This window comes from Erpetoichthys calabaricus, chromosome 9, assembly GCF_900747795.2.
Source record: "Erpetoichthys calabaricus chromosome 9, fErpCal1.3, whole genome shotgun sequence".
Classification (NCBI taxonomy): Eukaryota; Metazoa; Chordata; class Cladistia; order Polypteriformes; family Polypteridae; genus Erpetoichthys; species Erpetoichthys calabaricus.
Window position 1 is genome coordinate 139,506,256 of NC_041402.2, and position 27,313 is coordinate 139,533,568.

The 27,313-nt window shown below is 38.6% G+C and overlaps 1 protein-coding gene across 1 annotated transcript in view; it reads left to right on the plus strand.

Moving 5' to 3' along the window:
• The window catches only part of LOC114658164 (ubiquitin-associated and SH3 domain-containing protein B-like), a 254,146-nt gene that overhangs the window by 145,827 nt on the left and 81,006 nt on the right, over window positions 1-27,313 (plus strand). Inside the window, exons 2-3 of the mRNA XM_028810246.2 lie at window positions 21,457-21,510; window positions 25,366-25,552. Coding sequence (XP_028666079.1) covers window positions 21,457-21,510; window positions 25,366-25,552 — 241 coding nt within the window. The remainder of the gene's footprint in view (window positions 1-21,456; window positions 21,511-25,365; window positions 25,553-27,313) is intronic.

Below are 27,313 nucleotides of genomic sequence, written 5' to 3' on the forward strand. Positions count from 1 at the left end.
ACACATAAAAATTGAAGAATCCAGTCATATATGCCAGGGTTTGAAAAAAATACCAAAAATATTAAGAGTCAGCAATAATTTAAAAAGTCCACAATATATAAAGCCTAAGTTTTCGAAAAGGCCTAGACACTTATATAGGAGAAATAGGAGAGGTACTGTACATTTCCTTGTCAAAGGACAAAGTGAAGGTCTGAAATGCTGAAAAGTCAAAGCAGTGTCAAAACAACAAGCCAGAAATGTCACATAAAGCAGTCAAGAATGAACATGCAGAAAGTTTTTGCCTCACATTACAAAGTTGCCTATTAGGGAATCCATAATCTTGGACTCCAGTAGGAGCTTTTCATCAATTCAAATATTTTCTGGGTCATGATGTTACAACAAACAACCTCCTAGAATCATATTATAGCAACAGAACATTGCTGGACAAAAACTGATAGTTAAAAAAATATGATGTTGCACAAAATTAACTGCAAATCACAAAATAAATAATTTTTTCTAGGTGTTCTAAAGCTAATACAACTCCACAACAACAGTGGAAAAAGAAATGAACACAGATTCTTTCATTAACAAAAATGATAAAACAGGATACAAAAAACAACAAAATAAACAAGTAATAATAAGCAAAACTAAAGTTAGGACAGAGCCACAGCAAAAATAAGACTGTTTATGAAATGTATATGCAATTTTTTTATATTTAGTATATTTTCAAAAATTACTATGTGAATGCTCTTATTAAAAATTACTATATATTCTATATGTTTAATCATGGTTTTGATTGTACTTAATGTGCCTTTGTGTGCTTCATTATCAACATTTTTCCTTGTTTGCTCACAGTGCCTCTACAAAGCAAGCAGTACTTATGACTTGTGCACTTACGCAGCTTTCACTTGGAAAACGCATCTCTTTGCAATTTTCTCTACATGGAAAGTTACATGATTGAGGAAAGTGGAACAGGAACACTTCACATGCCTGTGATGCATGTATGGAACCCATACAAAATCGCTCAGGATTACTTAAACACACGCCTTACTTTAGTCTCTGCACTTAGCCACCTTCTCCAGCCCTCTACTCCGCTATGCGCCTTTGTGATCCTTGGGTAAAAAAAGACATAAAGTCAGTGTCGATGTATATTTTGTATACGTTGAGGCAGGGTGAGTCATGTTTCACAAGTGGACTTAATGAGTGGACTCAATGTTGCATTGTAATGATTTTAAAGTATTTCTTCTTTTTATTTGGCAAACACTTTTATTAATAGTAACCTAAAAATGTAACTACTAAGTAAAAAAATAGTACACAGCAAAATTTTAAAAGACATCTCAAGAAGTGTGGATCATAGTTAAAAAAAAAAAAAATCATCAGCTTATGGAATGTAGATCAAGTGAGCAGAGCAGCCTGAAAAGTGGGGTGTGCTGCTCAGCTGCTGCTGTGGTTGCCTAGGGGGCAAGGAACAACATATACAATAAAACTAAAAGAGATTCTTTTCCCTCTTTACAGTAAAAATACAATACATTTAACATTAATACTTATTTTTCAATACATGCCAAGCCAGTAGCCTTGGAAAGACACATTTGTTGAGGCAGCTAAGTGTGCTTTTCTGATACTGAACATTCTCTTTAAATTGGAAATTTTAAAGCTGCTGTAATAATAAAAAGAAAATCCAAAACATGACCGGTGTTTCCTATTATTTAGTAAGAAATGAATCCAGCTTGGCGGCACGTTGGCGCAGTGGGTAGCGCTGCGGCCTCGCAGTTGGGAGACCTGGGGACCCCGGGTTCGCTTCCCGGGGTCCTCCCTGCGTGGAGTTTGCATGTTCTCTCCCGTGTCTGCGTGGGTTTCCTCCGGGCGCTCCGGTTTCCTCCCACGGTCCAAAGACATGCAGGTTAGGTGGATTGGCGATTCTAAATTGGCCCTAGTGTGTGCTTGGTGTGTGGGTGTGTTGTTGTGTGTCCTGTGGTGGGTTGGCACCCTGCCCAGGATTGGTTCCCTGCCCTGTGCCCTGTGTTGGCTGGGATTGGCTCCAGCAGACCCCCGTGACCCTGTGTTCGGATTCAGCGGGTTGGAAAATGGATGGATGGATGAATCCAGCTTTTGCTTGCTATGATGGATGTAACAGAAAATCAGAGATCTCAGTTTCAAGAATGAAATGTAACATGATCAGAGGCAAATAATAATGTGTGTGTGTGTACGTTCTGTCACAAACTTGACCACAAATCATAGCAAAGTTTGGGGCAGCCACCTGTATAATTGGTATCCTGGCTGCAAATTCGTGAAAATGTTTTATACAGCACTGATGTGCAGAAAACAGAGTCCAAAACAGAACTGAGGGAATAGGGAAAAGGGGAAGACAGGAAGTAAGGTCAAAGAGGTCGGGTTCATAAGGATCTTCAACCATAGGCTTGAGCCCGGACGTGACATCACAGGAGCCGGCAAGGTCTTCTTCCATAGGCTCGGAACTGGAAGTAACGTCAAGAGAACCAGGTGGAATCTCCCGTGAATAGTCTGCAGGAAAGAGAGAAAAGAGTCAGTGCACTCTGCCACATCCTGGTCTGATTCAGAATTGCCGTTACTCAAGCCCTTTAGCTGCCTCCCATGCACACGTATGTGACAGTATGTACGTATATGTATGTGTGTGTATATATATATTAGAGGGGGTTTTCTTGCTAACTTTGTTGCCTCATCTTTCCTCAACAAAGTCAAGAAGACTCCCAGTGAAGTCGACTGACTCTGACCATTATAAAGCCCAGGTGCTCTCAGAAGATCTACTTGTGGACTGAGAGCACTGCAGGACGGGGCTCCTACATGATTTGACCAGCTCAAGAGACCTGATTGACAGCAGCTTACAGGCTATTTTTTGCTATTCTGCCAAGGTTTTTGTTTCTTGCACCAACAAATGCCTGTTTTGCTTCAAGTTGTTAAAAGGAATTAAATGAGATGACCTCCCAGTATTTATTTTGGATGTGGCAATTCTGACGACTGTATGTATATAGGGATAGGGTCAAAATTTTGTCTTTCAGTTGTCAATAGATTTACACATTTTGGCCATCTATGAACACAATTTGACCACTTTCATTGTGGTGTCTACTTTTGTGCAGTATGTGTATTTGTCATCATGCGAGTTTGTAGGCATGGTAACTCAAAAATGAAACATTCGGTCTGTTTGCACTCTTACTATAATTGTAAAATACCAGAAAACTTATTATTATGAGCTCATTCATATCAGTAGATTTTGGGACATTTGATTAAGCAAAATATTTTTTTTTAACAAGATATGATTCTTCCATTCTATCTCCCATAATAACATATCACCCTGCACTATTTTACAACTAAAAGCACAGCTTTTTGTAGGGAATTTCATGTGCTGGATATACCAGATTTTTTTAAATTACAGTTTTGTGTCCCTGCTCAACCCATTTTAACAAATTGATTACAATTTTTCAGTGAGGTTTTCTTGGTGGAGGTGGACTGTCTGTTTTATAAATTTTGTTGGCCCAATATTATTTTAATTAGCTGCAATTTAGGAAAGCTACAATTAGATAACTTTGCTATCGGTGAAGTGCTGTGGTTCTTAGGGGATGCTAATTAGCAATACCGTAAGGTCTACAGCAAAATTAGGTCATTATTCTTTTCCTTCATTGCCACCATCTCGCATCTTCTAATTTTTTCAAAGTCATGGTGGGGGGAAGGGTGGATTTAAAATGTATAGGCTAAACTGCCAGCCATTTTCTCACATAACCAGAAAGCCACTGTAATCATTTTGTGCCTACCTTGTGATAACTGTATGCAGCTTGTGCCACTCAAATTTAAAGCTCTGGCAATTCCACTATGTTGAGATTATTTATGACTGCAATTCATTTTTCTGTATTTCCAGTTCCATCAAAGGTACTGTGATTGGAAGTGAGCCAAAGGTTTTGCATTGTTGTTTATGTATATTAAAATATATGAAACAGCTGGTAGTCGTAAATTGCATTAGAATGTTGTAACATTATTCATGTAATACCAGTTAAACTACTTAAATAACCAATATAAGAACTGTGTGTTAATAAATTGAGCTGTGTGTATGCTGAAGTAAGTGTGTGTGTGTAAAAGTAATAACAATAGGAATGATGGCTGCGGAACATCTGGCAGGTCAGTTGAGTTTGCAGTGAACGAAGAGCAAGCCACTTCATCACTTCTCATATTAGGCTTGCTGATTACTTTGGCATTTTGCTGTCTTCATCTGTCACTCTTTGGGGAAAAAATAATTCTGTGAAGTTGCCTAATACTCTCTTTCCAGGAATCCTTGTTAAAGAAGCACTTTACCCATACCACCATATTTTTGATTTTAATAATCCCTAAATGGAGGCACATGGAACTGCATTCTAAGAATACCAACAATACTGCAACATTTATAAGCAGACTCTTTCTGTTGTATGAGTGTGATGCTTGTTCACTTGTAACCACAAATAGTTTTGCAGATGCTAAGAGATAATTTCCTAAAATTCATTTTGATATTTGTTGTAAATGCAGGTAAATGAATATGTACAAACACCATAACACAACTTACAGTAGTTTTATAGATCAGTTCAAAATACAGAGTGGAATATGCAAGGCAATAATTGACACAATCTCCATCAGATTTGGTTAATCAGTTCAAACACTGTGTATAATATATAGTGAAATCATCAATATGAGCACACCAAGACATTCATATGGACATAGTATCTATGAATACACTCTACAGAAACACCAAACTGCAAATCTGTTTTTTCTCTGGAGTTCTCGCGGAAGATCAAACACACTTATCATCTTCGAAAAAGAGCAGAGAAGAATTCCTCTTGATAACTTCTGATGTTTGTCCTTTTAAAAAAAGTAAATAGATGACTTTGTTTTACCATCTGTAGTGTGCATTTTTCAATTTTTTTTAATCGGCCATAGTAAGATACATTTTGAAATCTCAAAAATGTGTGGAAGAGTTTGATTGATGACTATAAATTAAGTCTCCATGTTGATGAGTATTTCTGTGCGAGCCCTGAATGAAGGCTGGCTATTGTTCCAGCAACCGTGACCCTGAATTTGGTTAAGTGAGTTGAAAATGACTGTGTGGATGATATTTAATGATCTATTAGGTATTGTTGTCTTTATTTGATGCAGTGCTGCACTTGAAATTAGAAGGTTAACATTAAATAATACAGTTTATATTGAGCCCACCTCCGAGTCCCCAGGCTCTGCTTCCTCATTGGAAGGCATGTTATTGGGATTGAGGAGGTCTTCGAAGTACTCCCCCCACCAACCCACAACGTCCCGAGTCGAGGTCAGCAGCGCACCATCTCCACCATATACAGTGTTGACACTGCACTGCTTCCCCCTCCTGAGACGCCGGACGGTGGACCAGAATCTCCTCGAAGCCGTCCGAAAGTCGTTCTCCATGGCCTCCCCAAACTCCTCCCATGCCCGAGTTTTTGCCTCAGCAACCACCGAAGCCGCATTCCGCTTGGCCTGCCGGTACCTATCAGCTGCCTCCAGAGTCCCACAGGACAAAAGGGACCGGTAGGACTCCTTCTTCAGCTTGACGATGAGCTATGGGTTGTGACCGAAAGAACGAGATCACGAATACAAGCGGCTGAAATGAGTTTCCTCCGCAGGGTGTCTGGGCTCTCCCTTAAAGATAGGGTGAGAAGCTCAGTCATCCGGGAGGGGCTCAGAGTAGAGCCGCTGCTCCTCTGCATCGAGAGGAGTCAGATGAGGTGGCTCGGGCATCTGATTAGGATGCCTCCTGGACACCTCCCTGGTGAGGTGTTCCGGGCACGTCCAACCAGGAGGAGGCCCCGGGGAAGACCCAGGAGACGCTGGAGGGACTATGTCTCCCGGCTGGCCTGGGAACGCCTCGGGATTCTCCCGGAAGAGCTAGAAGATGTGGCCAGGAAGAGGGAAGTCTGGGCATCTCTGCTCAAGCTGCTACCCCCACGACCCGACCTCGGATAAGCGGAAGAGAATGGATGGATGGATGGAGTTTATATTGAGCATGCTGATTGGATAGAGACAGGCCCTACACACACCATAGACCACCCTTCTTACTTTTGTAGTCATTTTTTCCAGTTCTTTGTCAATTCCCACAGGTGAGCTTCCCTCCTCTTTCAGTTGATTTATAAAAAATTCTAAAATAGTTAAGGACCCTTCATTTTAGTTTAAGAAGATAGTGTTTCTTTTAAAGCTAGGAAAGGTCATTTGTTCAAAGATCAGTTGGTACCTAGCGGTCAGAGAATGAATGAATTGGTAATAAGGTACTAACAGGCAGTAGATGCTCTGTAGAACAGGGATGAGTAGGTCCAATCCTGAGGGTTTCATTAATCCCAAAAATTTAATCATGGACTGATCCATGCCTACAGTGGATATAAAAAGTCTACACACCCCTACCAGAATCGCAGATTTTGTGAAATAAAAAAATGAAACCAAGATAAATCCTGTCAGAACATATTCCACCTTTTATTGAAAAATTGCAATCTATACAAAGAAGGTGAAAACAAATCAGTATCTGTTCAGTGAAAAAAGGAAAAAAAAATCACACAAAAATGTGTCACTTGCAGATATAAATTTTAGCAGCATAGGTGACTGTGTTTTACAATTTTTCTATCCTTTTACCCAATGGTAAAAATGGGAGTATACTAGAATTAGTTTATTTGACGTGTCATGGCAGTTATCACTTCTTGCTTAAAGCTTCAGGGATTTAGATGTAGATCTGGAGCCTCATGTATAAATGGTTCATACGCACAGAAATGTTGCGTACGAACGTTTCCACGCTCAAATCATGATGTATAAAACCTAAACTTGGCGTAAAGCCACGCACATTTCCACGGTACCTCATACCTTGGCATACGCAATTTCTCCACTCGGTTTTGCAGACTGGCAGCACCCAGCGTCAAAGCATTGCTACTGTTCCTGTGTGGTTACCCTTTCTTTCTTAGACCCACATTCCTGACGCGGCTTTATAAATACACTGAAATTAACTGCATATTGTTTATTAGTGTAATGCATCTGATTGTAATTAACCTGTAGCAATATAATGGTCCAGGGAATAGCCATAGTATTCCAAATACTATAACTGCTTTAGCGTTGTTACTCTCACTGCATCTTCTTCTTTCAGCTGCTCCCATTAAGGGTTGCCACAGCGGATCATCTTTTTCCATATTACTCTCACTGCACCACTCGGAGTATTTATATCACTGTATCTGAGTAGGGAAACACAGCAGCAGCTGATCGGAAAGAGAATTATCGGTATACAGTTTCAAGCACACACTGCCTCAGCCACGGCAAAACGCGTCAAAGCCTTTCCTGTACAGACCTCGCGTTTCAGAAACAGTTTCATCCCAAGAACTATAAACGCACTCAATCAAGTGCTCCTTGTAGAACTGTTTGTACTTATAAGTACAATTACCCCACTGTAAACTTGCACTACAGTTATAATATTGCACAACCTGCGCCACTTTATAATAATAATAATAATAATAATTAATAATTCATTACATTTATATAGTATGATGACGATATCATCTTTAAGATGAAATGCAGCAAAATATATTGCTTATAGTATACAGATAAAACTTTAACTTCATTTAAATAATCTGTATTGTTAATAATTAAACATATGAGGACACGGTGCCGCAGCGCTAGCAAGTTCACGGATTAGCTCCTGCCTTGCACTGTATTATTGCTGGTGCTGACGCGACACTGGAAGGATAGACGGATAGAATAATTAAACATGTACTATGAAGATATTTCAATGTTCCTTAAAAGTTTTGAAGAATCGGCGTTCTAAGCTTACAGATGGCTTAATGTCTATCACAGAGCTGATTGTGTGGTGATTGGGTATTTGGACAAAGAAAAGTAAGGACAGGAATTGGAGGTTAGTACGTTTGAAAGAGACAGTACTTCTGTAATAAATTATTTCATCGAAGGTCACGCATGGCGCAGCAAGCCTCTTGCGTGAGATATGAATAATCACTGCGCCACCGTGTTCCCATGTTTAATAACATGCTTTCATTCCTATCATCATGAAAAAGATATCACGTATACATCTCAGTATTTTAATTATTCAGAGAGCTGTAATATCATGAATGTAATGGATTCTGTGTCCTGTCGGAGAAAGAAAAAGAACAGAAGCAGGTAGTGATTCACACACATAGAGCACATAGAAGATCAAACACAGAACAAAAGATTTAACATGCTACTTTAGTTACGATGGGATTTGAGAAATTAATAAAATAAAATGATTTTAAGATGAAGTTTATGATGTTCTACTTTAATGACAAAATAAACTATGTGATTAAAGTGGAAATTTCGAGATTAAAGTTGACATTTCGTGCTTTTTTCCCCACTGTGTGCCTATTTTTTTTTTTAGTACCCTAATAAGCTTTCATATGACACTCAGACAGTCCGCTACGAGTCGCCTTTTCACGCCGACTTTGATATGTGACACTATGTCACTCGATCAACTTTCTTTTGTTGATTATACCACTGTTTAAACCAACAAATAGTTCATTTTTCCTTTGCCTCCACTTGGTATTCGCTGAAATTCTTATATTTTCCCCTGTGCTTTTCCCATTGTCTTTTCACAGAAGGCTATTTATATTGATTTGCATATTCAAAGAGGCATAATTCTGTGAGGAGTTGGGGCTGGACAGAAGGCTCGTGTACGTGCATTACTTTTCACGCTGATCGGGATTTATGTAGTGGAAGAACGTGAAAGTTTGTGTGCGCACAGATTCCTGCATCTGGATTTTTCTGTGCGTACGCACATTCCCGCTTTTGTGCTTACGCCATGTTATAGTGTGAGTTCTACGCACAGCGTTATACATGAGGCCCCTGGTCTGGATACTTTCTTGTGATGTTTAATTTGTTTTCCTGTTTCCATAACTGCTACAGTTTCTTCTTATATCCCAAATAAGTGTATGTTTTAAATGCTTTCTACTATAAAAATGTGGGTTCAATAAGTTGGTAACTCATTTCTCATTTTATTTATTTCACTATTTCTCATTTACTGCCCTGACTGAATACTTCCTTTCTGACAACATTCACACTGTGAGGCTTTGCTGACCTGTAAAGTTTTTAATAGATATGTAAAAAATAAGAAATAGAAAAAATGATAAAGCTGGCAACATATTAGCTTTATCTTTTGTTACATTTTTGTTGATTGATTTGTAAAGCACATTTCAGTGTGAGAAACATAAAAATAATGTTATAAATATTAAAAATAGCATGTTGCATTTTTAGCTCTTCACAACCCAGGATAGGTAAAAACAATCATGAAAAATGGGCTCATGAATGGATGGTTCATTTCTAGATGTTTCTGTTTACTCCATCCACCTAATAGGATAAAACAGAGTGAAAATGTTAGCATATATAATACAGTATATTCAAAAGAACAAACCTTTTTTCTTCTAAGCCCTAAAATATGTTCTCATTTTTCTATTTCTGAGGAGCAGTTCTCAGTCAAAATAAATTAGCTGTTCATCACCTGATGCAGCTCTTAATCATGGCTGCTGGTGAAAAACATTCAGCATTAATGATCTAATGCATATTGCTGCATTGCCCTCAACACATATGCAAAAGACTAAATTAAATTACACCATCTCAGAGATTAAAACAAGGAGAAGCAAATGATGGGATTTATTATGTGATGCCAGCTAAGCAACCTCAACTGTGCAATCAAGCACTCCTTTTTGTGGAGCACTGCATTCCAGTCCCTCAGCATATAAACACGATCTCCACCTTGCTGCTTTTTCAGCATCACAGCACGACCGAGGATCTAAAAGTGAATGTAAACTTAGCAGTTTGTAAGCTGGGTCCAGATAACAACAATGAGAAATCAATATACTGATTCCATAAATATCAAACAGTTAAGTGGAGCTGTCACATTGAAGGCAGCACAAGTGGGCACACAACTGTCTATTCTGAACCCAGTAGGCCAGTAGATAAACAAGGCTTGGCACTAATTTGCATCCCATCATAAGAGTATTAATATTCTTATATTATTTTACCTGTCTATGTAGTGATGAGCAAAGCATACAAATTCACAAAATTGCCGCTAAAATTTGTTTTGCATATGATTTTGCAATCACAAATTACAAAACTCACAAAAAAACGTTTTTTGGGAAGTGAGCAATAAATAATGCTCCCTAAAGAGTCATTCACACTTACGTGTTTGCCTACATTTTCAACACTGCATGTAATTAATTTTATTTTAAGGTTCTTATTCACATCACTGAGTTCTACAGTGAGTTTCTTAAAATTGTAATCTTTATGTTTTCTGCATAAAGATGCACACAATTGCACTATCATGCGCATTGCTTCTTCATTTGTGTGCTGTCTAGGAAAACTCATTACATAGGATCTCTTCCCTTGCCATTATCTAGCAACTGACATTTTATGTTTCTGCCTTTTCTGCTGATGAAGATATCCAAGCTCCAAACACTGTTTAGGAATGTAACAAATATTGTTTCTTCTCCTAAAACCTCTTTAGGATTATCGTCGCAAGGACAACATAATTGACAATGCAGACTCCATACTATCAAAACAAGCACAATACACCTTATGGTTCAACAAAATTTCTATAAGTGAAAGGAAATGAGTTATGGCAGTGTTAAGTGTCCTCAATGGGCAGTTTCTTGGGGCTGCAGGGACAGAAGGAGAATAGAAGGTCAGTGACATTGCCCCCAGTGAGGAGGTCAATAAATGTGTATTTGTGAATATATCTATAATAATAAAAGGCAAAGCCCTCACTGACTGACTGACTGACTCACTCACTGACTGACTCATCACTAATTCTCCAACTTCCCGTGTAGGTGGAAGGCTGAAATTTGGCAGGCTCATTCCTTACAGCTTACTTACAAAAGTTAGGCAGGTTTCATTTCGAAATTCAAAGCGTAATGGTCATAACTGGAACATATTTTTTGTCCATACACTGTAATGGAGGAGGCGGAGTCACGTATCGCGTCATCACGCCTCCTACGTAATCACGTGAACTAAAAACAAGGAAGAGATTTACAGCACGAGTCACACGCGGGAACGAAGGTAAATGATGTTAATTTTTGACTGTCTTTTAATACTGTGTAAGCATACATATTAACACATGTGCAATTAAATGTGTGCATTTACGGGGTGATTTCTCAGGCTTAAAAGCTCACCTTTTATCAAACGCGGGAACAAAGGTAACTGACGTTGTTCACTGTCTTTTAATACTGTGTAACCATACATATTAACACATGTGCAATTAAACGTGTGCATTTACGGGGTGATTTCTCAGGCTTAAAAGCTCGCCTTTTACTAAAAAGGTAAATGCAAAACTATTTTCAATCAGTTTATTGAAACGCTCCCGTTAAGGATTGCAATAACATATTCGCGAGATAAAACAAGGAAGTAGGGGGAAATGGAGGAACAGCCGCAAACAGCGAAGAGCAAAAAATTAATTAAACAATTCAGAACGGAGCGAGTTAAGCATACAAGCATGTTCATAAGGGAAACAAAGCACGGTGTAAAACGTAAGTTTAAATTAAGTTTATAGAAACGCTCCCGCTGCGGATTGCAATAACATATTCGCGAGATAAAAGTTTAATGACAAGACACGAGGTATAAACGAACCACACGCCGTGGCGCAACGTTAGGGGCAACAGTTTCAACCATTCTATGATCTGCTTCTCGCAACTGAAAGACGGCACATGGCGGATGTTAGCCAACTTGCTGACCGCAACGTTAGGGGCTTCAACTATGGCGCTGACGCCACATCTCAGTGCCAACACTTTGCAGACTCTACTTAAAAGACACGCCCTCCTCACTGGACAGTTAAAAACACCAATCAAACTAACGATGACATCAAGTATTACCCAATCAAAAGTAGGAAAGGAGGCATCTTCATAAAATGCGTGTGGGATGATTTGCATGAGACGCTGCTTTAAAAAAAAAAATGATAAAAAAAATGCGGGATAAATCCCGTCCAGTATTGATTCAAAACGGGACGCACAATTTCATTCTCAAACGCGGCACGATTCCGTATTTTAAAGGACGGGTGGCAACCCTACAGTGCCAGGTAACCACCCATACAATCACATTGTGATTCAGACTAGGAATGCAATGAATGTAATTACCCCGATCTACATCCAAGGCGAAAGTCTTGCAACATTCAAAGATGATGGTTTGGGATAAGTACACCATACAACATAAAAGAGCTTATGAAGCCTTGAACCGAAAAAAGCAAGATCTCAGAGATCGTAAAAAAAAAAAAAGGAGGTAATGTCGTTTTACTCGCTGTAGATTTTAGTCAAACATTACCAGTTATTCCACGAGGGAGACCAGCAGATCAACTCAACGCGTGTTTAAAATCCATGCTTCTCCCACGCTCGGTTATATGTCGCGTGTTCTCGGGTAGGTGCAACAAAAAATGTATACATTTAAGCATATAATGGGCAAACAAAAAATGAAGTATACCCGAAGGCACTGCAGTAGTACTTAATGTAACTTTACTTCTTAACTGTTAATGTTTTACTGTTTAATAATTTATACGGTTGTTATATGTTGTTCAAATTCTTTTATCAAAATACCACTGACAGCGCAATGCACGATAACATGGAGTGAATACACCATACGCATCCGCCCACGGCTGCCCTGCTGTGCGCAGATAGGAGTTGATTCTACAATAAAATAAAATAAAGATAAAAAGAGTAATACAATCATCACCCATAAAGCGGATAGTAGACGTGACGTACTATATGTGTACCACATTTCAAGTGTATAGGTGAAACGGTTTGCGAGCTACAGGTCATTTAAAATCCTGGACAGACACACAAATTGCCACGGTAGCAAATTACAGAACAAGATTTTACTGTTTAATAATTTATATTTATATGAAATGTGCTTCTTATATATTACTTCATATTCTCATATGATAATGATGTTAATGTTTATATTGATTTCTGTGTTATTAAAACTGCATGTATGTGTGTATATGTATATATATATATATATACTAGCAAAATACCCGCGCTTCGCAGCGGAGAAGTAGTGTGTTAAAGAGGTTATGAAAAAAAAAGGAAACATTTTAAAAATAACGTAACATGATTGTCAATGAAAGCCCGTTTCAGTCAGTAAGTCTTATGTGTGTCTTTATGTATGTGTGTATATATATGTAGATGTGTATATGTAGATATGTATATATATGTATATGTATATAAATGTTTATGTGTGTGTGTATATTATATATATAATATATATATATATATATATATATATATATATATAAAAAGACAGCAACAGTTATAACAATGACAACACAATTACATTGACAATCATGTTACGTTATTTTTAAAATGTTTCCTTTTTTTTTCATAACCTCTTTAACACAGTACTTCTCCGCTGCGAAGCGCGGGTATTTTGCTAGTATATATATATATATATATATATATATATATATATATATATATATATATATATATATATATATATATATATAATATATATATAATATGAGTGAATATATCTCTGTGTGTGTGTGTATATGTATATATAGTGCAGTGCATCCGGAAAGTATTCACAGCGCATCACTTTTTCTACATTTTGTTATGTTACAGCCTTATTCCAAAATGGATTAAATTAATTTTTTTCCTCAGAATTTTACACACAACACCCCATAATGACAACGTGAAAAAAGTTTACCTGAGATTTTTGCAAATTTATTAAAAATAAAAAAATTGAGAAAGCACATGTACATAAGTGTTCACAGCCTTTGCCATGAAGCTCAAAATTAAGCTCAGGTGCACCCTGTTTCCCCTGATCATCCTTGAGATGTTTCTGTAGCTTAATTGGAGTCTACCTGTGGAAAATTCAGTTGATTGGACATGATTTGGAAAGGCACACACCTGTCTATATAAGGTCCCACAGTTGACAATGTCAGAGCACAAACCAAGCATGAAGTCAAAGGAATTGTCTGTAGACCTCCGAGACAGGATTGTCTCGAGGCACAAATCTTGGGAAGGTTACAGAAAAATTTCTGTTGCTTTGAAGGTCCCAATGAGCACAGTGGCCTCCATCATCCATAAGTGGAAGAAGTTCGAAACCACCAGGACTCTTTCTAGAGCTGGCCAGCCGTCTAAACTGAGCAATCGGGGGAGAAGGGCCTTAGTCAGGGAGGTGACCAAGAACCCAATGGTTACTCTGTCAGAGCTCCAGAGGTTCTCTGTGTAGAGAGGAGAACCTTCCAGAAGGACAACCATCTCTGCAGCAATCCACCAATCAGGCCTGTATGGTAGAGTGGCCAGACGGAAGCCACTTCTTAGTAAAAGGCACATGGCAGCCCGCCTGGAGTTTGCCAAAAGGCACCTGAAGGACTATCAGACCATGAGAAAGAAAATGCTCTGGTCTGAGGAGACAAAGATTGAACTCTTTGGTGTGAATGCCAGGCGTCACGTTTGGAGGAAACCAGGCACCGCTCATCACCAGGCCAATACCATCCCTACAGTGAAGCGTGGTGGTGGCTGCATCATGCTGTGGGGATGTTTTTCAGCGGCAGGGACTGGGAGACTAGTCAGGATAAAGGGAAAGATGACTGCAGCAATGTACAGAGACATCCTGGATGAAAACCTGCTCCAGAGCGCTCTTGACCTCAGACTGGGGCGACGGTTCATCTTTCAGCAGGACAACGACCCTAAGCACACAGCCAAGATATCAAAGGAGTGGTTTCAGGACAACTCTGTGAATATCCTTGAGTGGCCCAGCCAGAGCCCAGACTTGAATCCAATTGAACATCTCTGGAGAGATCTTAAAATGGCTGTGCACCGACGCTTCCCATCCAACCTGATGGAGCTTGAGAGGTGCTGCAAAGAGGAATGGACTAAACTGGCCAAGGATAGGTGTGCCAAGCTTGTGGCATCATATTCAAAAAGACTTGAGGCTGTAATTGCTGCCAAAGGTGCATCGACAAAGTATTGAGCAAAGGCTGTGAATACTTATGTACATGTGATTTCTTAGTTTTTTTATTTTTAATAAATTTGCAAAAACCTCAAGTAAACTTTTTTCACGTTGTCATTATGGGGTGTTGTGTGTAGAATTCTGAGGAAAAAAATTTATTTAATCCATTTTGGAATAAGGCTATAACATAACAAAATGTAGAAAAAGTGATGCGCTGTGAATACTTTCCGGATGCACTGTATTATGTGCAGAGTAAATACACTTTCAGGCATGTAGCAATTTAGCCAACTGCAGGCACAAAGTAGCATGTCTCAGGCTAGCAGAAACCTACAAAGCTCCACACTTCACTCTGTATTAGGTTTACCACCCGGCTGAGTTTTCTGTTCTGTAGATTGTTGGTGGAGCTCAATATCTCTGATGGAGATACTTCTGCATTGTTGCTCACATTACAGATACACCCTCGCAATAGAGGACAATGTAGATTTTTTCTCTGGTAAAGAAATGACCCGATCTGCAAATTTACACTTGCGATCCTTCAATTTGACTGTCCAACCACTCTTCTTTTAAAATATCCAACACCCAGCGGGACAACCAAAAAGCAGAGCAAACAGGCTTAAACCCATAGATGCCTGTGGCGGTGGCGATTCTGTCACTGCATACATGAGAAATAGTAATACCGTTTCCCAGGAAGTTGGGTCATCATGAGCAACAAGACTGATTGTTTGCTTTAACAGTTTATTAAAACTTTCAGTTAACCCATTTGTCTGTGGATGCTAAACAGTGGTGCTTAATGTATTTATAAGAAGAAGTTAAAGGCATACCCTGATCTGTAAAAATCTCTCAAAATCTCACGAAGTAAAATCTGCTTTTTGCAAAGCCCCCACTTTGGAATACCTAGTAGCATAATCTTCTAACACAAGTATGTACTGGTACCCATTTTTACTTTAGACGAATGTCCCAACGTCCATTCCGACGTTTTCAAAAGACACTTCTAAAACTGCCATTGATGTAAGTTTGAGGGTAGTATGTGGGGGACTATGTGCCAAAACTATTTGACAGTCAGGACAAGACTTGCGAAATTGTTCCATATATTTAGCCACATTTACTCAATAAAAATGTTTTAAAATGTGTTCTCTGATTTTCTCAGTGCCAAGATGGCCACATAACTCATGTGAATGTCTATGAGACTATGGAATAATTAACTGTTCTATAAAGTCAACAGCAATTTGGTCAGATATCACTGAGTATCACAGACCCATGCACACACATTCACACTAGACCAGTTTCAAGTCACCAGTTAGCCTGATACATCTTTGGGACATGTTGGGCACAAGGCCTATTCCTAAAGCATTAGTACAGCTATAACTAAGCTTGCAAAAAACAAATACACACACACATACACACACACACACACACACACACACCCACACCCCAACATACACAGCAAATTTAGAGTTAATTAACTTAATATGTCTGGCTTTGAGATGTAGAAGGAATACCACAGTATACAGATGAAAACTTATTTGGACATAGGGATGATGTGCAAACTCAGTAAAGACTGTCACTTTGATAGGATTCAGGCCCATTCTCCTTGGTTAAATGGTGCTCAACACTGCTTAAACACTCAATTAAAATAAGGCTTTTTCATGACATACCATTTTAATCATCTCTACTTCAGCTCACTTTGACAAGCCAAACATTCAAACAAAGGAACAAGGCTTTATTTAAACTACAGTGCCAATGAGGTTGCCCGTCTTACCACTTTCCCCTTAACTGACTGGGGATGCAAAACCAGTACATTAAGAGCAGGGCTTGGTGCAGTGGCAGTGACTTTGGACTTTAAACCTCAGGACTGCTGCTTCAGTTAAAACCTCCAAGCCAGTTTGTTATCCTGAGGAAGCCACTTAGCCTTTAAGTTTTAAATCCAATGATGTGTAAAGTATTGCAAAGCATCCAGATTACATAAACTGCCTTTGATAAATGTACCATTCAGATATACAGATCATCAGCACCAAATAGCCTGCTAATAGTTAGCTTGGCAAAGTTCTCAATATCTCAGGTCAGAAATTTCAAGTCATATAGTGTGTCACATCACAGGTCTTACTTTGTACTTTGCTAGCCAAGGTTGCTCAGAAATAGTTCATTTTCCTTTCCCTAACTGTTACCTCATCCATAGTCCATGATTTCCACGTCTTCATGTACCCTCCATAGGGTTAAGGTCTGAGTGATCCCTTATATAAACACATACATCTTTTGTAGATTATTCAGCAAAATGAAGCAAGAAGTGTAATGTGCTGTGGTTAAAAGAAAACAATTTTTTAGTCATTCTGTATTGTATATAGTGACTTTCACAGAGCAATGTACAGCACGATTTACTTTGCAGTTTAAAGAAAATATTAGAAATGTTTGTCGATCTATTTCTTTGCCCTACATTTTGCATCTCAGAGATACAGGGAACCCTGTAGAACTTGGTCTCACCTCAATAGGTACACTTACACATATTCGCCCATAGTGAACTGGTCTAGAGCTACCAGTTAACTTATGATTTGCCATCTTTGGACAGCGTCAACTAACTAAATTGTAAAAACTAGTGTTGAACTCCTTTCTAATTTAGGGTTTGGTTCCTGTTTCACTGCCAGGATTAAATGGTTCCCTCTAGCCCTGCACTGAAAAATGAATCAGAGAATTGCAGCTGTGGATGTCTTTACTTTATACTGTAATGTAAGCAGTTTTTTATTTTCTCAATGAAGGCTCAATGCTTTTTTGTGTGCATCTCAACGGCTATAGAAAGTTCTTCTTAACAATGTTTTCAATGAACAGCATTATATAAAATAAAGATTTCCAGATAACAAAGTCCTGCTTTGAATATGTAAAGATAAAGCTGAAGGAAACAGAATGAGGCTAGTTGTTGCTGACCCTCTGAATGTGGAGTGGACCATGTGCTTTGGCCATAGCCGTGTTTCTTAGAAGATAACATGTTATAGTTACAGGCATATATTTTAGCAATAGTTTGTGGCATTCAAAAAAGGCAAAAGATTAGTTAAACTATATATGACATCTCAAAGAAAACAAAACAGGGCTAACGTTTAAGGAAGTGGAGTGGGCGGAGGGGAGGAGTGTCTGGTGACAAATGTCACTCATGCAGATTAGATATGAAGTGAATTGTTCTGCTGTGGGCCACTTTTAGGAAAGCAAAACATTGACCGAGTATGCCAGTGTCTGCACATTGAAGAGCTAGCAGAGTAATGGGAGGTCTTGCTCAGAGCTGTCTGATGAGGTTTGGGGCCTCCCTGTGAAGGGCAGTAATTACAGGAAGGAAGGAGGGTGCTGTGACTATCAGTGTTCCCCTGCGGTCAATGGGACCAGTTTGGTGGTTTCAGTCAGAGCCCATGAGCAACTCAGTGAAGCGGAGGCAGAGCTATAAGTTCCCTGCGGTTTGTGTGTGTCAGCTATTTCTTTCTTTAACTCAGCCCCTTCTGTAAGCTGTATGAATTAAATATGTCCAGTATGGTCTTTAGGCTGTATATGCTGAATGAAAAAAATAAAATGCTTTCATGCAGACTTTAGATTTCCATTTATTGTAATAAAATGTATTAACTAAATGAGAGGAGCATAATGGTCTGGTGGACATTTGAGAGAAAGAGTTAAATAGCAAAAAATGGGTGAATATATCTGGTCAGAGTTAGGGCCCAGAGATCTAATGATGGCTGGGGCCTTCAGAAGGTATAATTCCCATTCCAGATAATGCAGGAAAGCCTGGAGCATTAAAAAAATTTAGAAATAGGTTCAGTAAGGCAGATCAAGTGTGGCCAGGACTATGCAAACGTGGAGCACTCCTTTCGGCAACCATATTCTGAGTAGTCTTTACGACCTCATGGCGATGTGAGCAAATCTCTATCACATTTCACACACACACACACCTGTGGTAAAATATTTAGTAAACAAAAATGTCTCTTTGATGTAGTGACGTAATAAATTAAAAACGCTCCAGCTTTCAGAATGGGTAGCCCAATCCCCAAACGCACTTGAGCATTATGTAATGCGTACATTTTATATTTTGTTTAAAAATAACAAAACGCTTATTTTTACACAATTACAATAATTTGATAAACAAACAAAAAAAGCAGTGTTTCCTATCATTAAAATACTGTGTACTTTTTAATAATTTAAAATTTTAAAATGTGGTAATTTAAGTGAGATTTACGGCTACATCCATGCTACTGCATTTTCATTTAAACAAAAGCAATCTCCATCCACACTACCATTTTCACATCATGTATGAAAGCATTTTCATTCATACTAAAATGATCAAAAATGCAAATGATGTACAATGTAATTGTCTTCCTACACAGGGCACGGGCACAGTATGCTGTGCAATTTTTGGCATGATTTTAAGCCCAGTTTGCTGTTGAAGATTGATTTTTTTGGAGTCGTTTTACATGCAGTATGAGAGTGGTTGTGATGTCAGATTGCAACTTAAGTTAGGGTTATCACATGATCATAATAATTTCTGTCATGTCAGAAATTTCAGTTCTGTCTTGTAATGTGAGCAGTCTCAAAAGCCAGTTTTCTGATGTCACTTTCAAATTTTCTGAAATTAATTGTGCAGCAACCATAGTGAGTCTGCATTATACACATACTGTATTGTTTGAGCATCCACGTTGTGACATGTCAATCATTCCAGACCTGTTTATGTAGCTTGAGCACATAAAGTATATGACTGACATCTCTATCATGCAGTGTGACTAGTTGCTAGATCACAATTTCTAAAAATCTCACAAAATGCAATTTAGATGCTTACAGGTATATAATGCATGAAGGGTAACCAATCAGGGAATGAGATGGTGTAAAGAGCAGGATCCAATCAAGGAAGAGACGCGTCATAAGAATGAACCAGGCAGAGTTTAAGGGAGTCTCCATTATCAAAAACCTGCATTTTGAAAGTATCTGGCTCTGAAGAACATTTTCAAAAGTATTTATTTTCAGGGGTTGAATACGCTGGTGTAGTGCAGATGAAAGTTAAAAAGTGTTTGTAAATGAGAACACAGTAGTGTGGACAGGGCCTACTTCATGTTGTAACTTTATATTACAAGGTATGATAATTGACTTGTGATGTAATGCAAATATGCAGCAGTGTAGTTCATTCATTCATTCATTTTCCAACCCGCTGAATCCGAACACAGGGTTACGGGGGGTCTGCTGGAGCCAATCCCAGCCAACACAGGGCGCAAGGCAGGAAACAAACCCCGGGCATGGCGCCAGCCCACCACAGGGCAAACACACATCCACACACCAAGCACACACTAAGGACAATTTAGAATCGCCAATGCACCTAACCTGCATGTCTTTGGAATGTGGGAGGAAACCCACGCAGACACGGACAGAACATGCAAACTCCACACAGGGAGGACCCGGGAAGCAAACCCGGGTGTCCTTACTGTGAGGCAGCAGCACTACCACTGCACCACCGTGCCACCCAGCAGTGTAGTTGTGACTATAAAAATTTCAATTTTTTTTAATGGTTCATCTTGCCTAAAACATCAATTTTATAGGCAAATCTATCCATTCATCTTCTAAAACATTCTCCAGAGAAGAGTCGCAGTGAAGATGGAGCTTGTCCCAGCAAGAATAAAGAGCATAGCAGGAACAAACCCTGGACAGGACACCAGGCCATCGCAGGTTGATAGACAAATATGTGACCTATCCCTGTCCACTACAGCAGATAAAAAGTTTTGCTGCTGCTGTGGTTCTTAGCCTATAAAAGTGAGATATTACAGATTTTTAGTCTACTATGGAACATACTTTAAGTAGATCTTAATAGTGTCTTATTCTGAGTCTATGCTCATTTGTTGGGGGCTCTCTTGAGGGCAGTAATGTGTTCTGGGTCATGGGTTGCCTCCAAAAGAACTGAACCACTTTGTGGTTTTGCTACTATTGATCAAACCATTTGCTATTGAGAAGGTGACGGCTGGGTTTTTGGGCTTGGACCTCAGGTTTAAATTAGATTTTTATTTTCTGTCAAAGGGATTGGAATGTAAATACTTCTTCCTTCCGCTTTTAATTCCACACTCGGTGCCACTTTAGGGACCAGTAATAGTCTCTCATGCAATTATTTCCCATGTTAGCCATTTCCATTTTATAGAAAGGGTGAACAAAGCTAATTGTGATAAATTATTAGGGTAATTTCTTCCAATTCATTTGACACAACTCTAGCGATTGCAGGTAGATATGAGGTCTCCCACTTGCTGCCAAGATGACTGCAGTTCATTTTCAATGTGAAGATCGCTTGATTCCTAGGGTATTTGACAACTTATGCAGCTAATGTCACATTTGCTGTCACATCTATTGGCTGCATTGAAGTGGGGCCTTGGCTTCATTTTTTCCTAAAGCAGTTAAAATGAAAGTTGAACTACTGTTGTGAGTGTGGCAAGGTTGCACTTTGTTTTTAATGATTTTCATGGGTTTTGGAAGGAATGTTCTTGTAGAAAATTCATCAAGTAAAACAAATATGTCTTTTCTTTTTAGTCAGAAGGCCCTGGTCTCAACAGGAGGAAGAAGTGTCCAAGCAGCATGTGACTGGTATGCTTTATATATTACATTTCTGTTGCTTTGGCTTGTGTGTGTGTGTGCAATAGTTAGACTGATATGTAAGCGCTTGTGAGAAAAAAGGCAGATATTTGTGACCCAACGACTTGAGTAAGTGTCAACTTCAAATATTGCATTTAACAATCACTCTGTTACAGTAGAAATTCTGGTTAATTGCTCAGTTTTCATTGATAATCATTTATTTAATTAAGAGCATGCCAAATGTTATATAGTCCATTAGTGACTATCACTTGTCAGCCTCGGAAGTGGCTTTAGCTTGAGTTGAAATAAAATTAATGTAATGTGGAATTTGTTGCTGCATCATGTCCTCTAACATTAATTATTTTGATTTTTCATGCACTTAGTGCTTTTATCATGTATCTGATTATGAAATGTTCAACAAGGATACAAGATGAATTTCTTCCATTAATACCATAACCTTCCATCCATCCATCCATTATCCAACCCGCTATATCCTAACTACAGGGTCATGGGGTTCTGCTGGAGCCAATCCCAGCCAACACACGGCGCAAGGCAGGAAACAAACCCCGGGCAGGGCGCCAGCGCGCACACACACACACACACACACCAAGCACACACTAGGGACAATTTAGAATCACCAATGCACCTAACCTGCATGTCTTTGGACTGTGGGAGGAAACCCACGCAAACACGGGGAGAACATGCAAACTCCACGCAGGGGAGACCCGGGAAGTGAACCTGGGTCTCCTTACTGCGAGGCAGCAGCGCTACCCACTGAGCCACCGTGCCGCCCTACCATAACCTTTAAATATTATAAGTTTCTGTGATGTTAGCCTGAAGTGTTTGAACCTTAAACTTGGTAGCAGAAGAGTTTAATAAGTGAGACGTAGTTGAAGAAGAGCAGTCAAAAATGAAAGCAAGACAGCTGTCTAGCATGGATTCTTTACCAGAGCTAAATGCTAGACTGTTATCATCTTTCCAAAACTGTGAAAACACCATTACCAAACAAAAGTATATTTGAATTATTTTAATGAGTAAACCAAAATAAAAAAATATAAAAACTTGCAAATAAAACATATAAGACACAAAATTAAAAAAAATACAAAAATAAAAATTCCAAAGTACTTTACAAAATTTAAAATAACAGTAAGAAAGATATCAAAACAAAGGAAATTACAGAGAAATACGTACCTAAACTGTAAACAAAATTAATTAATCAAATTATCAAATCTAAAATTAAATTCAAAAGTTTAGGTCAAACTTAAATTATCAAAAGGCTACAAATCACACAAAGGGAAGAACAACAGGGGAGCCAAAACAACACGTGCCACAACACGTTAGTTCTGACAATTAGTGTCTTTAAGAGGACTTTCAGATAATTGCTAATCTAATTAGAGAATCTCCTGAATGCCTTAATTGACTATGACTGGGGTGAGTGAACGGGGACAATGACATAAATCAAGATAAAACATAAACCAAACTTGGAGAAGACAGTGGCAGTATATGACAAAAAAACAAAATGTCAAAAAAAAAATAGAAGCTCAAACTTAGCACAGACAAATCTGATAAGCCAAAGAAATTCATGCCAGTCCATTGCAAGAAAATAAAAAAAATATAAAAAGACAATATCAAATGTACTCCAAGTGTTTATATTTTTATCATTAACTCAATTGCTTACTTTGCATAGAACCTTTCTGTATTTAAGCATGTGATGCTGGTTATTTGTTGTAGCAAAGCTTGAATGAATTCATTGACTTGTTGAAAATGACTGAACAAATCTCACTAATTGAAAAAAAAAATCAGTGCATTCATCTATGTAATAATGTGGAAGTGCAGATTAAATAAGCTTAATTATGTTTACTGATCTGCATGAAATTAACTATGAATGAAAATTAGTCACAGTTATCCACTCATGGTATGACTTTGGCCACATCTGTATAAAAAGATTGTGCTAAAAGGTCATGCACAATGACTGATTTTAAGAGTGACATAAAGGGTCCAATCATACTAATAAAAGCAAAATATGTATTGCTCTCCTAGATCATACAATGCAAGGTTTTGTCCCTGTCTAAATAGCAAGCTGACTTGTCTACTAGCTTCTGGTCCAAAACACCATTTGTCAAGATCCTAAACATTCTTCCACTCACTTTCTAATCTCTATGTGTCTATAATTTTGGCAGCATGCTTTGCCACTTGTGGCTTTGCTTCAGATTGCCTCCTGACCCTAAGATCAAATGGATGAAAAATGGCTGATAATCTCTTCCCAAACTGAATCCCAGGTGCTTCTTCTATCTTCTGTAACATGAAAAGGAGTATCATGTGATTGTGCAGGGGATTGTTAGGTAAGGATTAATGGAGAGTGGAAGAGCCACACAACACAATTTTAAGATTGACTTTGTCAGTTTTTCTTCGTAATTTAAGCACTACAAACTCTCCAGCTTGAACTAAAAGGATGAGTCAGACATAACAGCAAAGTTGCTAACTACAATTCTGAAATTCAGTCGGATCCAAAAAGAACAAATTCTCAGCTTATGAGAGCAGAGACATTGATAAAGAAGCAGTGTGGATGATGGATAAGACAGCTAGCAATGGTATCCGTCAATAAGGGCGCACACATAAAGGCGATAGAGTTGGGCGCGGTGAATAAAAGCGTACATAAATAAAAGCGATCTTCAAAAGGGCGACCTCAATTGAGCGCCGAATAAAGACGTGCGTAAATAAAGGCGAGCTTCAAAAGGACGACCTCAATTGAGCGCCGAATAACTGCGCGCATAAATAAAGGAGTGCTTCAAAAGGGTGACGTCAATTGGGTGCAGCGAATAAAGGCAAACGCAACAAAATTATTACAGAAAATTTATTAGATAAAGGCAATGATTGAACGTATAAAAAGGTGAAAGCAAGAATACTAAAACATCCAATTAATTAATGCATGAACTTCTAACGAACTACTTCTAACGAACTATTTCTAAAGCTCTCTATATTTCGTTGTTTTCAAAATTATTACAGAAAATTTATTAGATAAAGGCAATGATTAAACATATAAAAAGGTGAAAGCAAGAATATTAAAACATCCAATAATTAATGCATGAACTTCTAACGAACTACTTCTAACGAACTATTTCTAAAGCTCTCTATATTTCGTTGTTTTCAAAATTACAGAAAATTAGATTAAGGCAATGACTGAATGTATAAAAAGGTGAAAGCAAGTTACACTTGAAGCTGTAGATTATGTGCAACGCCACGTAGATATTCGAGATACGGTCTATTAGCATAATCAAGGACAATTAATTTAATTCGCTCCGAAGGTCATCCTTTTGAAGCGCTCCTTTATTTGCGCGCGCATTTATTCGGCGCTCAATTGAGGTCGTCCTTTTGAAGCTCGCCTTTATTTACGCGTGCCTTTATTCGGCGCTCAATTGAGGTCGCCCTTTTGAAAATCGTTTTTATTTATGTGCGCTTTTATTCTCCGCGCCCAATTGAGGTCGCCCTTTTGAAGGTCGCCTTTTTGTGCGTGCCCTTATTGAATAGAACCGCTAGCAATAGCAGGGTCACATATAAACCTTTGCTTTCTTTCTTTAACCCATTCTACAAATATACGTGGGCAATGCCGGTTACTTCAGCTAGTTTACATATCTATAGTACACTTAGGTTATACAGACTTGATGTGTGTTAGATGCAGTGTGAGGGTGCTCCACTACATGTAATTGTTAGAGAGAAGGAGATGCATTTTAAAATAGACTGAACTCCAAAGACAGAAATGAAGAATGGAGACAGGTACCTAAATTTCCCCAAGTTGTCTATATTTGTGTGTCAATATTTACATGTAAAAATGACCATCAATTCTCTTTCTTAACTCTCTCCTATTAGGTTGTTTGCCCATGTTGATGACCCATTCCTGGATGACCCCCTTCCCCGGGAATACGTCTTGTACCTGCGCCCAACAGGCCCCCTTGCACATAAGCTCTCTGAATTTTGGCAGCAGTCACGGATCTCCTGTGGTAAAAACAAGGCACACAATATTTTCCCACACATTACGCTGTGCCAGTTCTTTATGGTGAGTGAATAGAATCACCAGTGGCTCGGGGACGGCGCAAGGGGGTGTGTAGAGTGTTACTGTTGTGGTTCAATGCATTGCCTTAAGAAGCTGCATGCAATTCCTTGCTGGGTGATCTGTGACCCAGTACAACAATCACACACAATTAGCATTGCCAAGAGGCTAGGAGAATCTGGGACAGTTTAGTCTCACTAGGGCTTTCTCACTCATATTACTCATATACCTGAATAATTTAAGAAAAGCCTAATTTGTGATCATTGTAATACTCTGCTGTTAGCCAAAAAATGATCTCAATGGGCCAAATGGTCATTTGTGATAGATAGATAGATAGATAGATAGATAGATAGATAGATAGATAGATAGATAGATAGATAGATAGATAGATAGATAGATAGATAGATAGATAGATAGATAGATAGATAGATAGATAGATAGATAGATAGATAGATAGATAGATAGATAGATAGATACTTTATTAATCCCAAGGGGAAATTCACATACTCCAGTAGCAGCATACTGATACAAAAAAAAACAATATTAAATTAAAACGTAATAAAAATGTAGGTAAAAACAGACAATAACTTTGAATAATGTTAACATTTACCCCCCGGGTGGAATTGAAGAGTCGCATAGTTTGGGGGAGGAACGATCACCTCAGTCTGTCAGTGGAGCAGGACAGTGACAGCAGTCTGTCGCTGAAGCTGCTCCTTAGTCTGGAGATGACACTGTTTAGTGGATGCAGTGGATTCTCCATAATTGATAGGAGTCTGCTGAGCGCCCGTCCCTCTGCCACGGATGTCAAACTGTCCAGCTCCATGCCTACAATAGAGCCTGCCTTCCTCACCAGTTTGTCCAGGCGTAAGGCATCCTTCTTCTTTATGCTGCCTCCCCAGCACACAACAGCGTAGAAGAGGGTACTCGCCACAACTGTCTGATAGAACATCTGCAGCATCTTATTGCAGATGTTGAAGGACGCCAGTCTTCTAAGGAAGTATTTTCAGCTCTGTCCCCTCTTGCACAGAGCATCTGTATTGGCAGTCCAGTCCAATTTATCATCCAGCTGCACTCCCAGGTATTTATAGGTCTGTACCCTCTGCACACGGTCACCTCTGATGATCACGGGGTCCAGGAGGGGCCTGGGCCTCCTAAAATCCTTAGCTTTACTAGCTTCTTTAGTGCATGTTCTGCCTGCCTACCCACCCACCTGGCGTCTGCATTCACATATTCACAGATATGAATGTTACATTTTTTAATAATAATAATACATTTTATTTATTTGTAGGTGCCTTTCTAAACACTCAAGGACACCAAACAATAGATAAAACACATAAACAAAAATAAAATACACAAATTCAAATCAGACAGAGCAATTGTAATCAAAGAGAAAAAGTAGTCGTAAACAAATGAGTTTTAAGTTTAGATTTGAAAAGTGAAAATGATTCAATATTTCTAAGCTCAGATGGTAGTGAGTTCCAGAGCTGGGGAGCAGCTTTTTAAAGCAGATTTTAAAAGAATCCAACCAGTTAAAGGAATACTCTGCCCAAAAAATTATATTTTTTATATCCTGCTTATCTCATGTACTTCATAATGATGGTAGAGAGAAATTTTTAAACTCTGGTTTTCATGCAGAATGCAGAATTATAATACAAGCCAATGGTGACCAACACTGTACAACAGCAAACAATATAAAAAACATCTATAGAAAAAGGAAAAAATATTATGTTATTATGTCACATACTTCGCATGTTTGTTATCTGGTCA